The 16,894-nt window shown below is 46.9% G+C and overlaps 1 protein-coding gene across 3 annotated transcripts in view; it reads right to left on the reverse strand.

The window, feature by feature from the left end:
• The window catches only part of KY (kyphoscoliosis peptidase), a 43,031-nt gene that overhangs the window by 20,413 nt on the left and 5,724 nt on the right, over positions 1 to 16,894 (reverse strand). The window contains exons 3-5 of one of the 3 annotated variants that reach the window (XM_027586982.1): positions 15,590 to 15,652; positions 5,157 to 5,231; positions 3,339 to 3,401 (exon numbers count right to left, since the gene is read on the reverse strand). In XM_027586982.1, the coding sequence (XP_027442783.1) occupies positions 3,339 to 3,401; positions 5,157 to 5,231; positions 15,590 to 15,652 (201 nt within the window). Of the gene's footprint in view, positions 1 to 3,338; positions 3,402 to 5,141; positions 5,232 to 15,589; positions 15,653 to 16,894 lie in introns of all 3 variants that reach the window. The other 2 variants (XM_027586984.1, XM_027586983.1) reach the window with 2 other exon arrangements.

The following is a 16,894-nucleotide window of genomic DNA, read 5'->3' on the forward strand; positions in this document are numbered from 1 at the left end:
CCTAGAAGCGTTCCTTGGTCAAATTGGCTTGTGAACGATGGCAACTCCTCTAGGTCTTTTGGAGACTCACAGGGGATCTAAGCCTATTTGTAGACCCTGGGAAGTCAGCAGTAAAGAAACTAATTTCCCCTCAATTAACTCAGCAGTGCCCAGACAGATTAATGATGGAACCGCCTTCTCCTCATCTTAGAGTTTTCTGCAGATTTCCTGCTAACTGTTCCAGGAATGAGTGCTCTGTGGGAAGTGCCCAGGAATGCTGCCAGTCCCCAGTGGGCTCAAGAAAGGAAGGTCTGTGCCATAGCCACGGTGCCCAGGGTGGAGGGCACCCTGGGTATTGAAGGAGGGTGTGCTAGACCAGGCCATGCAGGCTTCTGTAGGGTAAAGTGGGTTTGGCACCCAGACAGGATTCCTCCTGTGCCCACAGTCAGCTGGAGACTGGAGCACCCCAAGAAAGCTACGTGTGTTCTAGCAATGGGCACCCCAAGTTCTGTGGGGAGGCCTCTGAGGAACGCTGGGCCCCAGAATCACTCATCTGTGCTTGCCTTTCTCATAGGAAGCCTGGACACAGGACAGCCCCAGTCAGCTGCTGCAGGGCTAACTGACCAGTGGTCAGACCAGCCATGGATGGGCAGCAAACCCCTGTCTCAGCTTGAAAGAGAGCCTGGGCTCTGGCAGGGTCCCTCTTTTTTTTTTTATTATGTTATGTTAATCACCATACATTACATCATTAGTTTTTGATGTAGTGTTCCATGATTCATTGCGTATAACACCCTGTGCTCCATGCGGTACGTGCCCCCTTTAATACCCATCACCAGGCTAACCCATCCCCCCACCCCCCCCCAGAACCCTCAGTTTGTTTCTCAGAGTCCATAGTCTCTCATGGTTTGTCTCCCTCTCTCATTTCGCCCCTTTCATTTTTCCCTTCCTGCTATCTTCTTCTTTTTTTTTTTTTAACATATAATGTATTACTTGTTTCAGAGGTACAGATCTGTGATTCAACAGTCTTACACAATTCACAGCGCTCACCATAGCACATACCCTCCCCAATGTCTATCACGCAGCCACCCCATCCCTCCCACCCCCCACCACTCCAGCAACCCTCAGTTTGTTTCCTGAGATTAAAGAATTCCTCACATCATTGAGGTCATATGATACATGTCTTTCTCTGATTGACTTATTTCGCTCAGCATGATACCCTCCAGTTCCATCCACGTCATTGCAAATGGCAAGATCTCATTCCTTTTGATGGCTACCCTGAACTCACCTGATCTCGTCTGGCAGCGTCCCTCTTATTCAAGGTTCCCTTATTCAAGGCCGACCAAATCAGGCAAACTGAAAGGGAGGCCAGGGAGTGGGCAAGGAGGGTGGGGCCAAAGGGATGCTGATCCCTGAACTCGCTGATAACCCAACTCCCCTGAGAGGGGTGCTGGTGGGGCACCAGCGCACGGCAGTCAGCCTGGAAACTGCAGAGCAACATGGGAAAACGCCTGATGGGGGCTGCATGAAGCCTAGGTTCTCGTGGGGGCCTGACCTTCACGACCTCCACCTCCCTGGGGGCTGCTGGACTCAGGCGCACATCTATGGGGCACCTGGGAGAGTGAAGGAGACAGCGGATCGTGTTGTAAAGTCAGTACTACTCTGCTCCCTGGGAAGGTGCAATGTGGGGGTCCTCTGTGGGCAAGCACAAGAAGAGAGGTATAAAGCCTCTGTGCCCACTGTGGGGGCTGCAGCTGCATCTGCCTGCAAATCCCTCACCTTGGTGCTGCAGGCCCAAGACCTGGGGTGAGAGAGAGGGGAGGAGCTCCTGCACGACCCTCCCTGGCCAGTTCTGGCTGAGAGGCAGTGGCAGCTGGTTAGGGAGCTGGCCAATTTCCGGCCACAGAGGCTCCCAACCTCGGTCAGCTGTCCGAGCAGCCCATGTGGGTCCGTCCACATTTCCCCACTGCTGCAGGGTGCCTTCCTATTAGGAACCGGGCCTTCTTTCTTCTCAACCCGACTGGATCTGGCACATTCCCCAAGGTCACTCTGCACTGCGTTCTTGCTTCTTGCTGACACTCTGCAGCAGGCCCTAGAGGGGTTTGGTCTCTCTGACCCCAAGCCATTGACTGGGTCCTCACCATGTCACGTGCTCGGACACATCCAGGATCTGAGGGCTGCTCCTCTCCCAAGAGGGGGCAGAGTGTGCCGAGGGCGGGCAAGCTATGTAAACCCGACCTCGAGGCTGTGATTGTCACTCACCAACCTAGCATTTTCTGCTCCTTCTACAAGGGACCAAGACATTTCCTGGACCCTCCCCAAAACCTTCTCTCCTGTATAGTCTTACCCTGGGGCTCCCTGGAAGCCTAGCACCATTGTGGCTCACTCCTCTGTTGTTGGAGCTGGGATCTCTTGTCTCTCATTACTTAGATGACTGTCAGTCCCTATCCTGTGTGGTGTGAGCACAGCCCTTGTCCAGCCAGCCCCTAGGGAGGCGGTGGGGACCCGCAGCAGGCTATCAGTGCCTTCTCCCTCCACGGAATCTGGATCCTGCCATTCTCTGACAAGGGCTAGCAGGCTGACCTAAGTGGATATGAAGTGGACTTACATTTAACAAATTTCCGCTCAGCACAACTCTGCAAATGAGGTCTCCCCCGCCCCCACTGAGAACAAGGATGACATTTCTAAAATGGGACTGAAAACCCTATTACTAATTTTACCCTTTCTTGGTTCCATTTTACAATATCTGAACATTAAAAATACCCACAATGATTTATGCCTCATTAAATTTACCTTCTGAAGAGATTACATAAGATCTAAATATGATCTTGCATAATTACATTTAAAATACCAGTGGCATTAACTGAATTATTCTAATTTTAAAGCAAAACAATGAGAAGAAGTGCCAAACTCTACCAAACCTTAGATGCCACCTGGTCTACTGAGAGGAAAACTGAGGCCCGAGGAAGGTGAGTGAGGAACAAAAATAGGATTCAAAGCCAGGCCATCTATCACCCCATTCAGGGTTTTACCCTCTGTCCCATTCTGTGTATTCACATGCCTCCTACCTTACAGATGCTTGGCATTCCATTTAAAGTTAACACAGTTCTGAATTCTGTTTTTAATATGTTTTCTGTAATGGACTGCCTTGTTATTGGGGTTTTTGCTTTAGCTTTGGGTCATATGGTGTGTGAGCTTCTCATTACCCTGCCTGTGTCCATGGCAGACATTGCTAATCAATCATGATACTCATCTCCACCTTGAGTGCAGAGGTAACCCCAGACTCTCAAACAGATTGGCCCACGAGGCTAAACCAATTCACCACCTCACAGAACGGCCCTGGAGAAGGCCCTGCAACTCACCATGGGCATCTTTTGCTCCAGGCTGCCGGGGTCTTGTGTTTCCATTTTTATCACCTTGTAAGCCTGCAATATCCCAAAGGTCAGAAGTAGAGATGCTTCAGAAGAAATCAAAATGCAAGCACAGACGATTGTCTATGTGGTAGTCCTGGCTTCTGACTCTTCCTCTTCACTGTCTTTCCCCAGCCTTCTTGCTCCCATACCACCCACCATCTACTACTGCTGGAATTGCTCTGGACTTCCTCTTGAGGTGGAGGAAGGACTGGGAACCAGGAAGGGAATCACAAGAGAGAGAATTACAGTCTGACCAAAGGTGGAATTTACTCCGATATCAACACTTTGTGTTCCTCAGCGGGTCTACCTGGAGCCTGGAGCTCCTGCCCTGCTCTGGATTGCCCCTGCTATCTTGAAATACATCTGGGGATGCTAAGAGCACCAGTGCATTCATTGTTAGTTAAGAACTGACCATGGGAAGAAATGAATGTGGGGCAAGGGAAAGGCAGTTTCTATGGAGTTGAAACCCAAAAAGGTCAAGCAATTATTAAATTATTCTTCAGGAAGGTTCAAAGGCAACCAAATCCTATCAATCCAGGACTGTTAATGTAGAATGGTTGCCAACAGTTATTTGACTCCATGGAAACAGGAGAGCTGCTGATTTGAAACCAGGTCAGGAAGATGTGGGTCTCTGATGGAACCAGGAGGAGCTGGGGAGTAGAGCGTCAAGGCAAGCTGTTTTATGCCCTTGAAGCCCACCGAAGGTTGTAAATATAACAATGGAAGGTTGCAAATGTATAGAGGCACAGAGAAACAGTGGTCCTTTTGTTTCTTGCATCTATATTTTATTTCCATGTTCATTCTTTGGTAGAGTAATGAGGATTCAACATCGAGCTAGCATTTCTTGTGCACTTACTATGCCTGCCTACCTTGTCCTTTAGATTGACTATCTCATTTACTTCACAACAGTATTATGAAGGAAGGTGAATTATTTTCCTTCTTTCATAAATGAGGAATTTGATTGCAAAAGGGAGGTTAAGCTTGCTTGCTTAAGGTGATAGCTGAGATCTGAGCCCAGCCAGTTGACTCCAGGGCCTGTCTGCTCTACACCTGACTGCCCTTTTGAGACCCTAACCACTGAGGGCTGCAGGACCAGGCATCCAGGAGTGCCTGCCTTGCCCATGCATGGGCATGGAGATAACCCGAGCCCTGGCTGCTCTGGAGCCTTCATTCCTTGGCCAGCATTTCCCCAGATCCCTTTAGCCATAAGGTGGACAGATGCCCGGAGAGGACCAAGAAGGGAGTGGAAGAGACATCGTAGGCCTGAGTCTATGCACCTTGCACCGAAGACAGCCAAGCATGGTGGCTAAGAGCACAGGTCTCAGGCAGACCTGGTTCTGACCCACTTCCTAGTTGGTTCCTTGGGCAGTTATTTTACCTTTTGGGGCCTCAATCTGCTGACTTATAAAGTGGGGATGATGCTGGTTTATATCTAAGTGTTAAAAAGTTAATGAATATAAAATCTTTACCACTGTTATGCCACTTTTTAGGCAGACAATAAATGGTATCTAAAAACAACACTCTTGTGATGAAATTCATCTTCAGCTAAATGCCTTGTGTTACCCACACCTAATTGCACAGACTCAGGAACAGTGGGTGTTAGTTATGGAGAAAAGAGGTCCTAGAATGAAACTTCTTTCCAGTGTGTGGGCCTAGATTATTCCTCTCCTTTCCCCCTAAGAGGCCTAGGTTGGGCTCTGGCCCATTAAGTGACTTTGATTCCTCCCTGCCAGCCCTCCACACACACGCAGCCCTGTACGTACGTACGTTTAGCCAAGGAGAACTTCTTGAGCAGCTGGGGCATGGCATCTCGGGGGTGGACCTCCACAGTCAGCTGTGTCCCTGCAAAGGAATGGGAGGTGACATTCTAAGCCAGATGCTGCTAGGAAAGAGTGCAATGTCCTGTGACAGATGTTTGAACAACAAAACACAATTGGTTTTAAGCTTTCTTCTGAATATACAAATAATTCTTGTTTAAAAAAATGAAAAAACAAAATAGACAGTTTTCAGATCCAGGCAAGATGGAATAAGAACATTTTACTTTGTCTTTCCCACTGAATGTGACTATAAATGTTGGGAAGAATGCATGGGGCAACTATTTGAGGATTCTGTAAGGTAAATCAGAGAAGGCAAGCTGGGGAATAAGATTAGAATTTAAGTGAGCTTACCATTCCCCTTCCCCTGTGGTTATTACTTAGACTGGACTCAAAGGCAGTCCCAAACCCAGAAGTGCACAAACGGTACAGAGAAATAGTGTTCCAAGAGAAGTCCTTTCTGTGGAGTAAGAAAGGAAACCTCTAAGAGTCAGAGGGTGTGGGGGAAATCCCCTGTTGTACCCCGTCTTTTTTCTGTTATCTCCCCACTCAGCCTCTAGGAAAGTGTTGGTAGCAGTGTAGCAGTGATTTTGTTGATCAGCCAAAACCTTAAGCACCTGAGTCTTTGAGGGAGGGCACCAGAGAAGCTATGATTCCCTAGAGTGTGGGGGCAAATACTCATTGTTTTTTTTTTTTTTTTTTTTACTCTCTCTCTCTCTGTCCCGCACTGATTGTGTCTAGGTGCAGAGTTATGAGAAGTGCCTGGCAGAGTGGAGAAACTAAAATCCAGCTTTTGTGCTGGAGAATGGGAAGTGGACTGTGAAGGGGAGGGAGCTCAAGAAAGCAAATCCGTACAGGTAGGGATGAACTCTTGTGGTCACCTCTATGTTGAGCATACATGGATCTCATCCTAAGCATCATACCACAGTCTTTGTGAACTAAACTGATGGGGTAGACCAATGCCTCGACTGGTCCCCGGGAGGTGCGTGTGCAAGGCAGATCTGTATAGCATTGCAAAAGCCACAATCTGAAATCACCCAGCACAGGAAGAACCAGGAATATCTGTACTCGAAAGGAAAAGATAATCAACAGATGTTAACTCCAGGATGACAAAGATTTTGGAATTATCAGACAGACTTTCAAATAGCTATAGTAACCATGTTCTAAAAAGTGAGGACAAATAGTCTTGACATAAATGGAAAGATACCAAGAATCAGCAAAACATCAAAAGCTATAAAGATAAAACAAATAGAAATTTTAGAGCTAAAAAACGAAATAGTTTGAAAAATTATCTGGATATGCTAAATAGTAGAACGGAGATGACAGAGGAAAGAGTCAATAAATTTGAAGAAAAATCAACAGAAATTATCCAATATGAACAACAGCGAGAAAAAGTGAACAAAACTTCAGAGACCTGTGGGACGATACTTAAAGATCTAACATTCATGTTATTGAAATCCCAGAAGGAGAGGAGAAATAGTGTGGTGCAGGAGAAAAAAATGAGGAAATAATGAGAAATAATCAATGAAACCAGAAGCTGGTTCTTTGGAAAGATGAGCAAAATTGATAACCAGATTGACCAAAGAGAAAGGGAGGTAAGACATGAATCAGGAAGCAAGACATCAATATCAGGAATGAAACAGGTAAGACCACTACCGATCTCATATATATTAAAAGAATAATAAGAGAATACTACAAACAACCCTATGCACATAAATTCTACAACTTAGATGAAATGGGCCAATTCCTTGAAAGTTACAAACTACCAAAACTCATCCAATGAGTAGATAACACCTCAATATCCCTGTATCTATTTTAAAAACTAATTGTAGTCAAAATCTTCCAAAAGCAAACAAATGCCAGGTCCAGATGACTTCATCGATAAATTCTAAGACATATTTAAAAAGAAATAAGACCATTTTTAAAATAAGATCTTTCAGAAAACAGAAGTGTAGCAAATATTTCATTACCCATTTCATGAGGCCATCATTAATCTGATACCCAAATCAGACAAAGACAGCAGAAGAAAGGAACACTACAGACTGATATTTCTTTTCTTTTTCTTTTGTTTTCAGGCCGATATTTCCTATGAACACAAAAATTCTCAAAAAATGTTAGAAAATTAAATCCAGCAATATAGTAAAGGACTAATATACCACGATCAAGTGTGGCTTATTTAGGCAATTTAAGGCTGGTTCAATATTTGAAAACCAATGAATGTAATTCACCTAATAATATTAGCAGGCCGAAGAAGAAAAAAACACATGATCATATCAATTGATACAGAGAATGCATTTGACAAAATTTAACATCTACTCATGACAAAACCTCTCAATAAACTAGGAATAGGAGGGAGCTTCCTTAATCTGAAAAAAGGGTATTTATCAAAAATCTATAGCTACGAGCATATTTAATAGTCAAAAATGGAATGCTTTCCCCCTAAGATTGGGAACAGGCATGGATGTCCATACTCACTGCTCCTAATAAACATTGCACTGTAATTTCAACCCAGTAAAATAAAACAAGAAAAATAAATAAAAGTCCTATAGATTGGAAAGGAAAAAAATAAAACTCTCCTCTTTCACATATGACACATCTCTCTACATAGAAACTATCAAGTAATTTAGAAAGAAAGTTCCTAGAACTAATAAGAAAGTTTAGCATGGTCACAGGATACAAGGTCAGCACCCAAAAATCAATTATATTTATATTCATAACAAATGATTGGAAATTGAATTTAAAAATTACTATTTACCACAGCTCCAAAAAATTGAAATACCTAAGTATAAATCTAAAAAAAAGTTCAGGAGCTATATGTTGAAGACTACAAAATATGATTAAACAAATTAAAGAAGACTTAAATAAGTGGGAAGACATACCATGTTCATGAATTGAAAACTCAATATTTTTAAATTGGCAATGCTCCCTAAATGGATCTATGTAGATTTAATGCAACTGCATTCAAACTCCTTGGAGAATTTTATATATTTTAGATTTAGGCAAGATGATTCTAAAATATAGATGGAAAGATACAGCAACTCGAGGGTTTTTTTGAAAAAAAAAAAAAAAAAAGTTGGAGGACTCCAGCCAGCTGATTTTAAGATGTGTTATAAAGCTACAGTCATCAGTGTGATATTGGCACAGGGATAGATACCTAGATAAATGGAGCACTGTTAAGAAATGGAGCCATACATATATGGCAAGTTGATTTTTTACAGAAGTGCAAAGACATTCCAATTAGAAAATGGGTAAAAGAACAGATATTCACCAAAGAAAAGATTACAGATGGCAAATAAGCACAAGAAACTATGTTCAACATGAATAGCCATTACGAAAATGCAAATTAAAACCACAATGAGGTATCATACCTATCAGAAGAGCGGTAATAAAAAATAGCGATAATACTATATATTGATAAAGTTGTGGAGAACTCAGATCTCTCACACATTGCTGGTGGGACTGTAAACTAGTACAGCAACTCTGGACAATAGTTCGGCAGTTTCGTGTAAAACAAAACATACACCAAACATATATGACCCAACAACTGTACTCTTGAACGTTTATCCCAGAAGATCCCATATTCTGTTCCACGTGGTCTCAGAACTTACGTTCACATGAAAACCTATACAGAAATGTTTACAGAAACTCCATTCACAATGATCCCAAACTGGAAACAACCTAAATATCCTTCAATGGGTGAATGGACAAACACCCTGTGGTACATCCATATAAAGGAATACTTCTCAACAATACAAAGAAACTCTTAGGAGAGGTAAAAGGATTTCTGCACAAGGGTATTTTGGGGTGACAGAACTGCCCTGTATTCTGAATGTAGGGGTGGTACATGAGCATGCGTTATGCATGCATTAAAACCCACAGAACTGTATACCAGATAATTCCGTTTTAGTAATTTAAAATAAAAACAAATAAAAATAAGTACCAACTGAGCAAAAAAGCCTGAGCAAAATTAAAACAAGAACTTGGATGATACAGAAAGATATAAAATAGAAAGTGAAAGTCCAAAGCAGGATTATAGTAAACATATTCTTTGTAACCTGCTTTCTCTTCTTGACTCTTCACGTGTCAGTGAATATAATCCTATGTCATCATTTTAAGTGGGCTGCATAGTACTCTATTCTATACATGGTTTATAATCCATATAAACAATCCCTTTTGGTAGCATAGTTAGCTTTTCCCAAATGTTTTGTTATTATAATCAGTGATGTATGAACATTCTGATACACATCTCTTTATGCACTTTTCAAATCAGTTCCTTTAAATAAATTCTTAAATATGGATCAAAAGTTATGGAAATTTTTAAGGCTTTTGTTATATATTAGCAAACTTCCCATGAATGATTTTATCTGTTGATGACCACACCAATAGCACAAGAGGGTGTCCATTTTGCTCATTCTTGCTGTGTTTGATTGCAAAATTGGTCACAAAACTTTGTACTTCTGAGAGGCCTTTTGTTCTGTCCCTTGAATGTGAGCTGTCCTTACGACGTGGTTTGGCTGGTTAGCATGTGATGTTAATAGAAGTGATGTTAGGCAAGCTCTGAGCCTAGGTCTCAAGAAACTTTGCAGCTTCCATTCCCATTCTTGGGATTCCAGCCACAAATACCATGTGAATGAGCCCAGACTAGCCTGCTGGAGGAGGAGAGACCATGTGGAACAGAATAGAGGCATCTCAGGTGAGGGCACCCTACCCTACCTGGTCTCTAGCCAACTTACCAGCTGACCACAAATACACGAGCAAGCCCAGCCAAGACCTGCGATGAACTGGGTACGTTTCGGGCAAGAACGCCTGGCCAACCTGTGCCCTTGTGAGCTGGTAAATGCTTATTGTTTTAAGCCACTGAGTTTTGGGGTGGTTTGTAATACAAAACTAGATCATTGATATATTCACCAACATTTGATTTTTATTAATCTCTGAAATTTTTAGTAATGAATAATGACATCTCATTTTTGTGTATTTAATTTTTAACAGATATTTATTTGCCATTTAAAATTCTTATTTTGTGAATTGTCTATTTTCCTACTCATGTATTATTTTTTCCTTATTAATTTTGTAAGAGTTCTTTTTAATAACACTTTCCCTGCTAAATGTATCGCGATTATTATTCACAGAGTAACAATACCGACTTTATTGCGTAGCTCATGGACTTGCTCTATATGCCAAAGAGGGTAACTCTGAAACAATTTTTTTAAGATACAATGCGGCCTTCCAAAGCATCACTTTGAAGAGGTTAACATCACTTTGAGTGTAGTTTCTAGCACATTCACTGTCAAAGACAATCAGTGTGTGACTTTAAAATTAAGACTTAAGCATTTCAGAGTTCAAAGCATAATTCGGTTCTAGTCATAGGATCAGGTGGCATTGCCAAGAGCAAACACTTCCTGTGTGTCTTCTCATGCTGCATGGGCCTGTTCTTTGCCTTTTCACTTTTTCCATCTGAAACACTTTCAGGTGTTTTCCAAAATGAGTGCCGAGCTGTACTTAGCTGCAAGATGCCTTACAAGAATCGGATTTAAAAACCTGCCCACTCTCTTCCCTTTTGTAGGTTGCAATGTGTAACGCTCTGAGAAGTCCTGCAGTGAAGAAGTCAGTTTGACCCAGTACTATTTTGTGAAACACAATTTGGAAAATGCTGGACTGGAACAACAACATCCAGAAGCTTGAAGAAGCTGCAAAACTGAACAACTTGGTTTAGGGCTCAACAACAAACCTCTTCCCCAAACTTCTTACATCTAACATCCAGGCACTTCCGACCACCCCCAACTCAGCCGTGCTTCTTTGTCAAAAAGAAGTGAGCTGAACAAGGTGCTGTTAAAGCCCGGGGAAAGGGTGGGTGCTGAGATAGTCTCATACAGTGACGTGATCCTGGCCGGCAAGCTCCACCCAGCTATTTCCAATCCCTTCTCTCTTTCCTGCACTTCCTCTTCTCTCCCTGCTCTTGGACAGGGCCCAACTTCCAATATTCTCCTGAGCCCCACTTCCTGACTCTCCCCCAAAGCGGTGCTGCTAATCAGCCCCCTTTGAGGAAAGCAGCAAAGCTCCTTAGCCTCCCTGATCTGTGGGAGTGTGATACCCACTCTTACTACACACAGGTGTGTGAGGACACCTTGCACCATCAGCAAGGTCGGGGGGGGCTTCTCTGCCTCAGAAACTGGGCCTGGGTGTGCTGTCTCAGGTGAGCAACAGTCACTGGAGAGCTCTGTGCTTCCTAAAGGTGTGAAATGATAAGATTTTGCAGACTACTACATTCCTGTGTCACTTAAAACTCTTAATTTAAGACAAAAATTAATTTGACCAATCTCCAATGTTAAAGATAGGAACATCATTTGGAGCGAAATTTCAAGTAAGATCTAAAACCTAAGTACAGTCAGATACCATGACACCAATCTTAAAAGTCATACCAAACCTACAGGAGGCCCTTCCTGGGGCGTCAGGTCACCTGGCTGGCTTTTTCACGGCACCCCTCCCCGGTTCTGCCGGTTGTCACCCAAACAATATTTCCAAAGCTGCAGCCCTGGCTGTCTTAGGAACAGCAGATTCATGGGTATTTCCTGCTCCCCGCCGACAAGTGGTTCGTGGGGCTCTTTCCCAGATCCCATCAGCTCTGCTTCCTTTTCCTTCTCCCCTCAGATATGGAGACGTAGCGGGCCCTGCACGGCCATGGCCACCCACGTGGGGTCTGCCTTGTACCTGGGCAGGAGACTTCTCCCCTCCCTGGCAGCTTCTCCCCAGGTCTCTGCAGGTTTGAATGAGGATTTGTCTCACGGCCTAATTTGCTCAGAATAGCTAACGTGGAGATGGCAAACAGATTTCCCGTTGTTCATTAACTCTAACTGACTGGAAGTGGCTGCCTGGAGTGTCGATCAATTAGCGAGGACTGTGGGCACGTGTGTGGGTATGAATGTGAGTGTGTGTGAGTGTGCACATACGTGTGGGTGTGTATGTGTGTGTGGGGGGCTGAGGGATTCATGTCGGATACTCGCCACCCTTGTTTAAGGTGCTCACTCACGCTTTCTGTAACTGGAACGTGGGTTAATAACCAGGTTCTTTGCCTGGAAATTTTCCCCTGCAGGAGCTGAGAATCAGGAAGCCTCAGCTAAAGCACCGGTAATTAAAAGATGCCCTGAAAGAGCTCCAGGGTAGGTGTTCGGCAGAGCCGTGCTGTGGTTTCTGCCTGGGGAGCGGTAGTCCGCACACAGGGAGCCGGGCGCACTGATACCCCGGGGGGCAGCACGCCGGAGGGCGGCAGGGGCAGTCCAGCTCTGTAGAGCCCTCACCAGGCTCTGCCCGCTGCCGCGTGAAAGGCCCGCCCAGCAGCTCTGGTCACCAGATGACCACCTGACAACAGAGTGGGCTGAGACCACTGGAACACCAGCCTGAGGGGAGGCGGGTGATGAAGGGCGGCTCTCTCGCAGCCCTAACCCGCCCCGGCGTTCACTGGGCTCTTGAAAACCCGGGGCCCTTCACGATTCCTTCTGCAGAGCAGAACTCCACAGGAGTGTCCCAGCTCTGGAAACGCGGCAGTGTGACCCTAGTGCATGGATGGTCAAAGAAGGCACAGAGTGTCTGCGTGCAGACAAGGGTGCAGGACCTGGAAGGACGGAAGCCTTAAAAAAAAAAAACTCAGGAGTTACTTTTGGGGCCTGAAATCACAGGGGTTCTGGGGGTCACTCTCCTGTCATTCCACCCACCCACCCATTATAGATTGACCTTCTGAGGCACCCCTCCACATGAAGATCTGATTCCAAGGATCTGTCGCCCCCTGCATCAAGTTTATCATACCTGGTGCTCCCTCTGCTGGAGGCTCTTCCCCAGATGCCCACAAGGCTTGCTTCCTCACCTCCTCCCTTACTCAAATGTCACCTTCTCAGTCACTTTCTCAATGACTCTGTTTTACTTTGTCCCCACGTGGCAGGCTGTGTAACAGCCCTTAAAGATATCCAGGCCTTCGTTCAAGGGACCTGTGAATGTTACCTTATATACTAAAGGGGACTTTGCAGATGTGATTAAGTTAAGGATCTGGAGATAGGAAGATCATCCTGGATTATCTGGCGGGCTCAGTGTAATCACAAGGATTCTCATAAGACAGAGTCAGGAGATTTAACTACTTAATGTGGGGGACCGGCAATGTGACAATGGTCACAGACAATGGAGTGATGCAGCTACGAGTCAAGAAGTGCTAGCGGCCTCTAGAAGCTGGAGGAGTCAAGGAACAGATTCTCCCCTGGAGCCTCCAAAAGGCACCTGCCCTGCCGATACTTTGACTTAGCCCAGTGAGACTCACTTGGGACGTGTGGTCTCCAGAACGCTTGAAGAGAATTACATTTGTGTTCAGCCACCAAGCTTGCCGCAATTTGTTACCACAGTCATAGCAAACTAACACACACCCTGTGCACCCACCCTCCCCCGTCCCCCTCCCGGCTCTGGCCTCCTTCAGCCTTATTTGACACCCTGTATTTTCCTTCTGAGGGCTGTCTGTCTCCCTTACCAGGGGGTCGGCCCTGCAAGGGCAGGAGTCCTTGTCTGTTTTGTTGTGGACTCCATTCCTGCCCAGAGAGGGGCAGCCTTTCTCTCATTGGGGCCCAGGCTCTCGCAGGACCCCACTGGGCCCATCTCATCCCAACCTACAAGGCTCTGTTCTGCACATAGGCTACCAAGGCCGCCCTCCTTTCTGTCCTCTGGAAGCCTCAAGTGCTGGTAGGTGGACTGTGAGTGGCCCATGGGAGCGAGGGTGTGGCTCTTGTGACTGGCGGGCCCCATCCCACTCCCATCTGCCTGGGACACGGCGGGGGCAGTGCATTGTGGAGGTCTGGCAGGTGTGCCTGGCTCGGGGACCACAGCATCCCCTGTGTCAGCTTTCTTGTGCACAAACAGGGATAACACCATGACCCCAGCAAGGAGTGTGGCCAGAACTAAGCAAGATTAGTGACATAGAGGCTAATCCACATTCATTTTCCTGAGGTATTGCTTATTTTTGTTTTGTGGTGAACTGCGTGCTGCTGGTCCGTTTCTGGGAAGCAGGGGGGCATAGGTTTGTCTTTGTGGTGTGCTCAGGGCAGGGGGCAGGCTGCAGTGGGCCTGCTGAATGGGGACTATTCTGAAGCCATATGCCCAGGAATTCTGCCAAAAGGTACACCAGCCCTGGTTGCAAGGAAGGCTGGCCTCGTGCTGCTAAACCATCTTGACAGGCCTTTCCCCACCGCCTGCCAGTGACGTTCTGTGGGGATGCTGGGTTAGTCTGTGTTTCTGAGAGCAATTCCCTGAGAGGCTCTGAGTCCTCCCGGGACTCCTACTTTGCCACTGCCCCCTGGACATAATCAGATCATTTCCTTACAAGTCAGGACATCAGCACTGAGAACAATAGTGGTGCCATCTTAGGGCTGAGTCTATGAGAGCTCTCAGGTACCAGGCCCTGAGGCTTTAATGCAGAGCAGGAAACCAAGGTGGGAGGTTAGTGTGTGTGTAGGGGCGGAGTGGGGGTTAGTGGGGGGGGGTGTCTCTATTTAACCTGGTCTCCCCTCCAGCTGTAGCTGTAGAGTCCTCCTGTCTCTACCCCTGCAGCCTCACCCCCCTACCCCTCCAACACAAACACCCTGTGTTCTCAGATCTCGTCAACTGCAGAGTCAGCATGATGATGCCCTTGCCTGCCCTCCCAGAGCCCCCCAGAACCCATCAAGGTGAGGATTCTCAAGAAAGGGTCCTCGCTGAGTTAAATTCATCCCTGGGTGGAAGGCCCTGAAAGGCTCAGTCTCGGAAAGAGAGGTCAGGGAACTGCTGTGACTCAGGAGGAGGGAAAGCTTGGACTGGGGGCGAGGGGGCGGTCGAAGCCGCTTTCCAGAGGTGCTGTGGAAGCATTGCCGTGTGAGGGTTAACAGCAGAGGCCTTGGGAAGGCTATGGGGGTGGCGGGGTCAGGTTGCCCCTGCTCTGATGCTTACTGGCCCTGTGCTCTTGGACATATAACAATCTTTCCAAGCCTCAGCTTACTCATCTGTAAATTGAGGACAGTTGAGAGTATGGATCAAATAGGAGTGCTGTGAAGTTTCATTTACAGGAGAATAATTATGTAAATGGACCGGCAGGGTGCCTGGCACATGGTTAGCTCTCATAAATGTTAGCTCTGGTGATGACAGCAAGGGCGAGGAGGACAGCCGGGGGACTTGATTGCTCTCTCCCATGTCACCATGCAGGCTTTCATGGTTTCCCATGGGATGTGGGGAGAAGGAGAGGGAGAGGGTGCTCCAACATCCGTGGGGCAGAAAAGACGGTGCTTTGTGCTCTGCCTTTGCTGTGTCTCTGGCCTGGACAGCAGATCCAGACAGACACAGAGGAGCTGGAGGAGAGTCCAAGGGGAGTGGTGAATCCCTTACCTTGGTTGTTGTAGGAAGTGATGACCTGGGTCTGCTGAGGATGCTCTTTCTCCGTCAGGCTTCCTGTTGAAGCAAGACAGACCTGCGGTGACCACTGGGACCATGGTGGCATTTGCCCCAGGCAGAGCAGGGAGCTGTGTGTGTCTGCAAGAAAAGCAGACTGGTGGGGGGGGTGAGCTCATCCCAGGCCTGGCCTAAACGTGTGCACACCCCTGTGCACATCTGCACGGTGCACACATGCGTGAATCAGCACCTTTACACATCTGGATGCAGAAGCAAGTGACTATGAACCCGTGTGCACACACCCTCACACCTCTCAGCAGGTGCCAGTCGAGGCTGGGTTTCTTCTCGAGAAGGTGGGGACACCTCATGGGTCCCAACCTCAGTGTGGCCAGGCTCAGCTGCCAACGAGCAAACGGGTGCCTTGCTGATCATCACACCTTCTGTGGAATGGGCTGGGAGGCTCCTCTGCCCATTTTATAGCCAATAGGCCTGCAGCCTGGACACTTAACTTTTGGCTAAAGACCTTGCCCCCAGGCACTTGAACCCCAAGTCTCCTGATTCCTAGGTCAACATCTTGCCTCCCTCTGAGCAGAATGGGGGCAGCCTGCCTTCCACTCCAGCTTAGGAGTTGGGGTGACTTGCTGTACTGTTCAGGTTCACAGATATTTTTAGGGCCCTCACTATGTGAAAGCTCTCTCCACGCACTGGGGATCTTTATGTCCTTGGAACACAGAGCTGTCCTCAGAGCCTAGTGGGGTCAGGCTGCGGTGAGAAAGGCCCAGTTCCTGCCACAGGCCATGAAGGGGAACACACAGGCTTACCTGCCCCTCCAATGGGAAGCAACACCTTTTCCTATATTTCTCTCTCACCCGCTGCTGCGGCAGCCTGGTCTTGCTGAGGCTGCTTCAGGGGGGTAGCTCAGCAGGGGAAGGGGCAGGGTTGTGGCAGCAGGCGTTCCCCCACAGTTACCACCCTGGCTTGCCACCTTCTCCCCTGGCCTTCCACTGGTCTGCAGAAAGGCTGTCGGGCCTGCCACTGGAAGTGGCCACTGGGACCAGTGCCTGGGCCTGGAAACAAGCATGCCTTTGGGGCGCTGGCCTCCACAGATTCCACTCAGACATCTTCCTTGTGCACCTAACCAGATCTGCCACCCAGGGATTCCCATGCCAGGGCCCAGGCAGAAGCCAGTCAAGGTGGATAGGCAGGTCACTGAGCTGGGCTGGACTTGTGATCCACCTGGCAGGGTCTTGCCCTGGAGAACCTGCCTGCTCCAGCCTTCTCCTATGAGCAGGCCCAGCCAGG

Source organism: Zalophus californianus, chromosome 1 (assembly GCF_009762305.2).
Source record: "Zalophus californianus isolate mZalCal1 chromosome 1, mZalCal1.pri.v2, whole genome shotgun sequence".
Lineage (NCBI taxonomy): Eukaryota > Metazoa > Chordata > Mammalia > Carnivora > Otariidae > Zalophus > Zalophus californianus.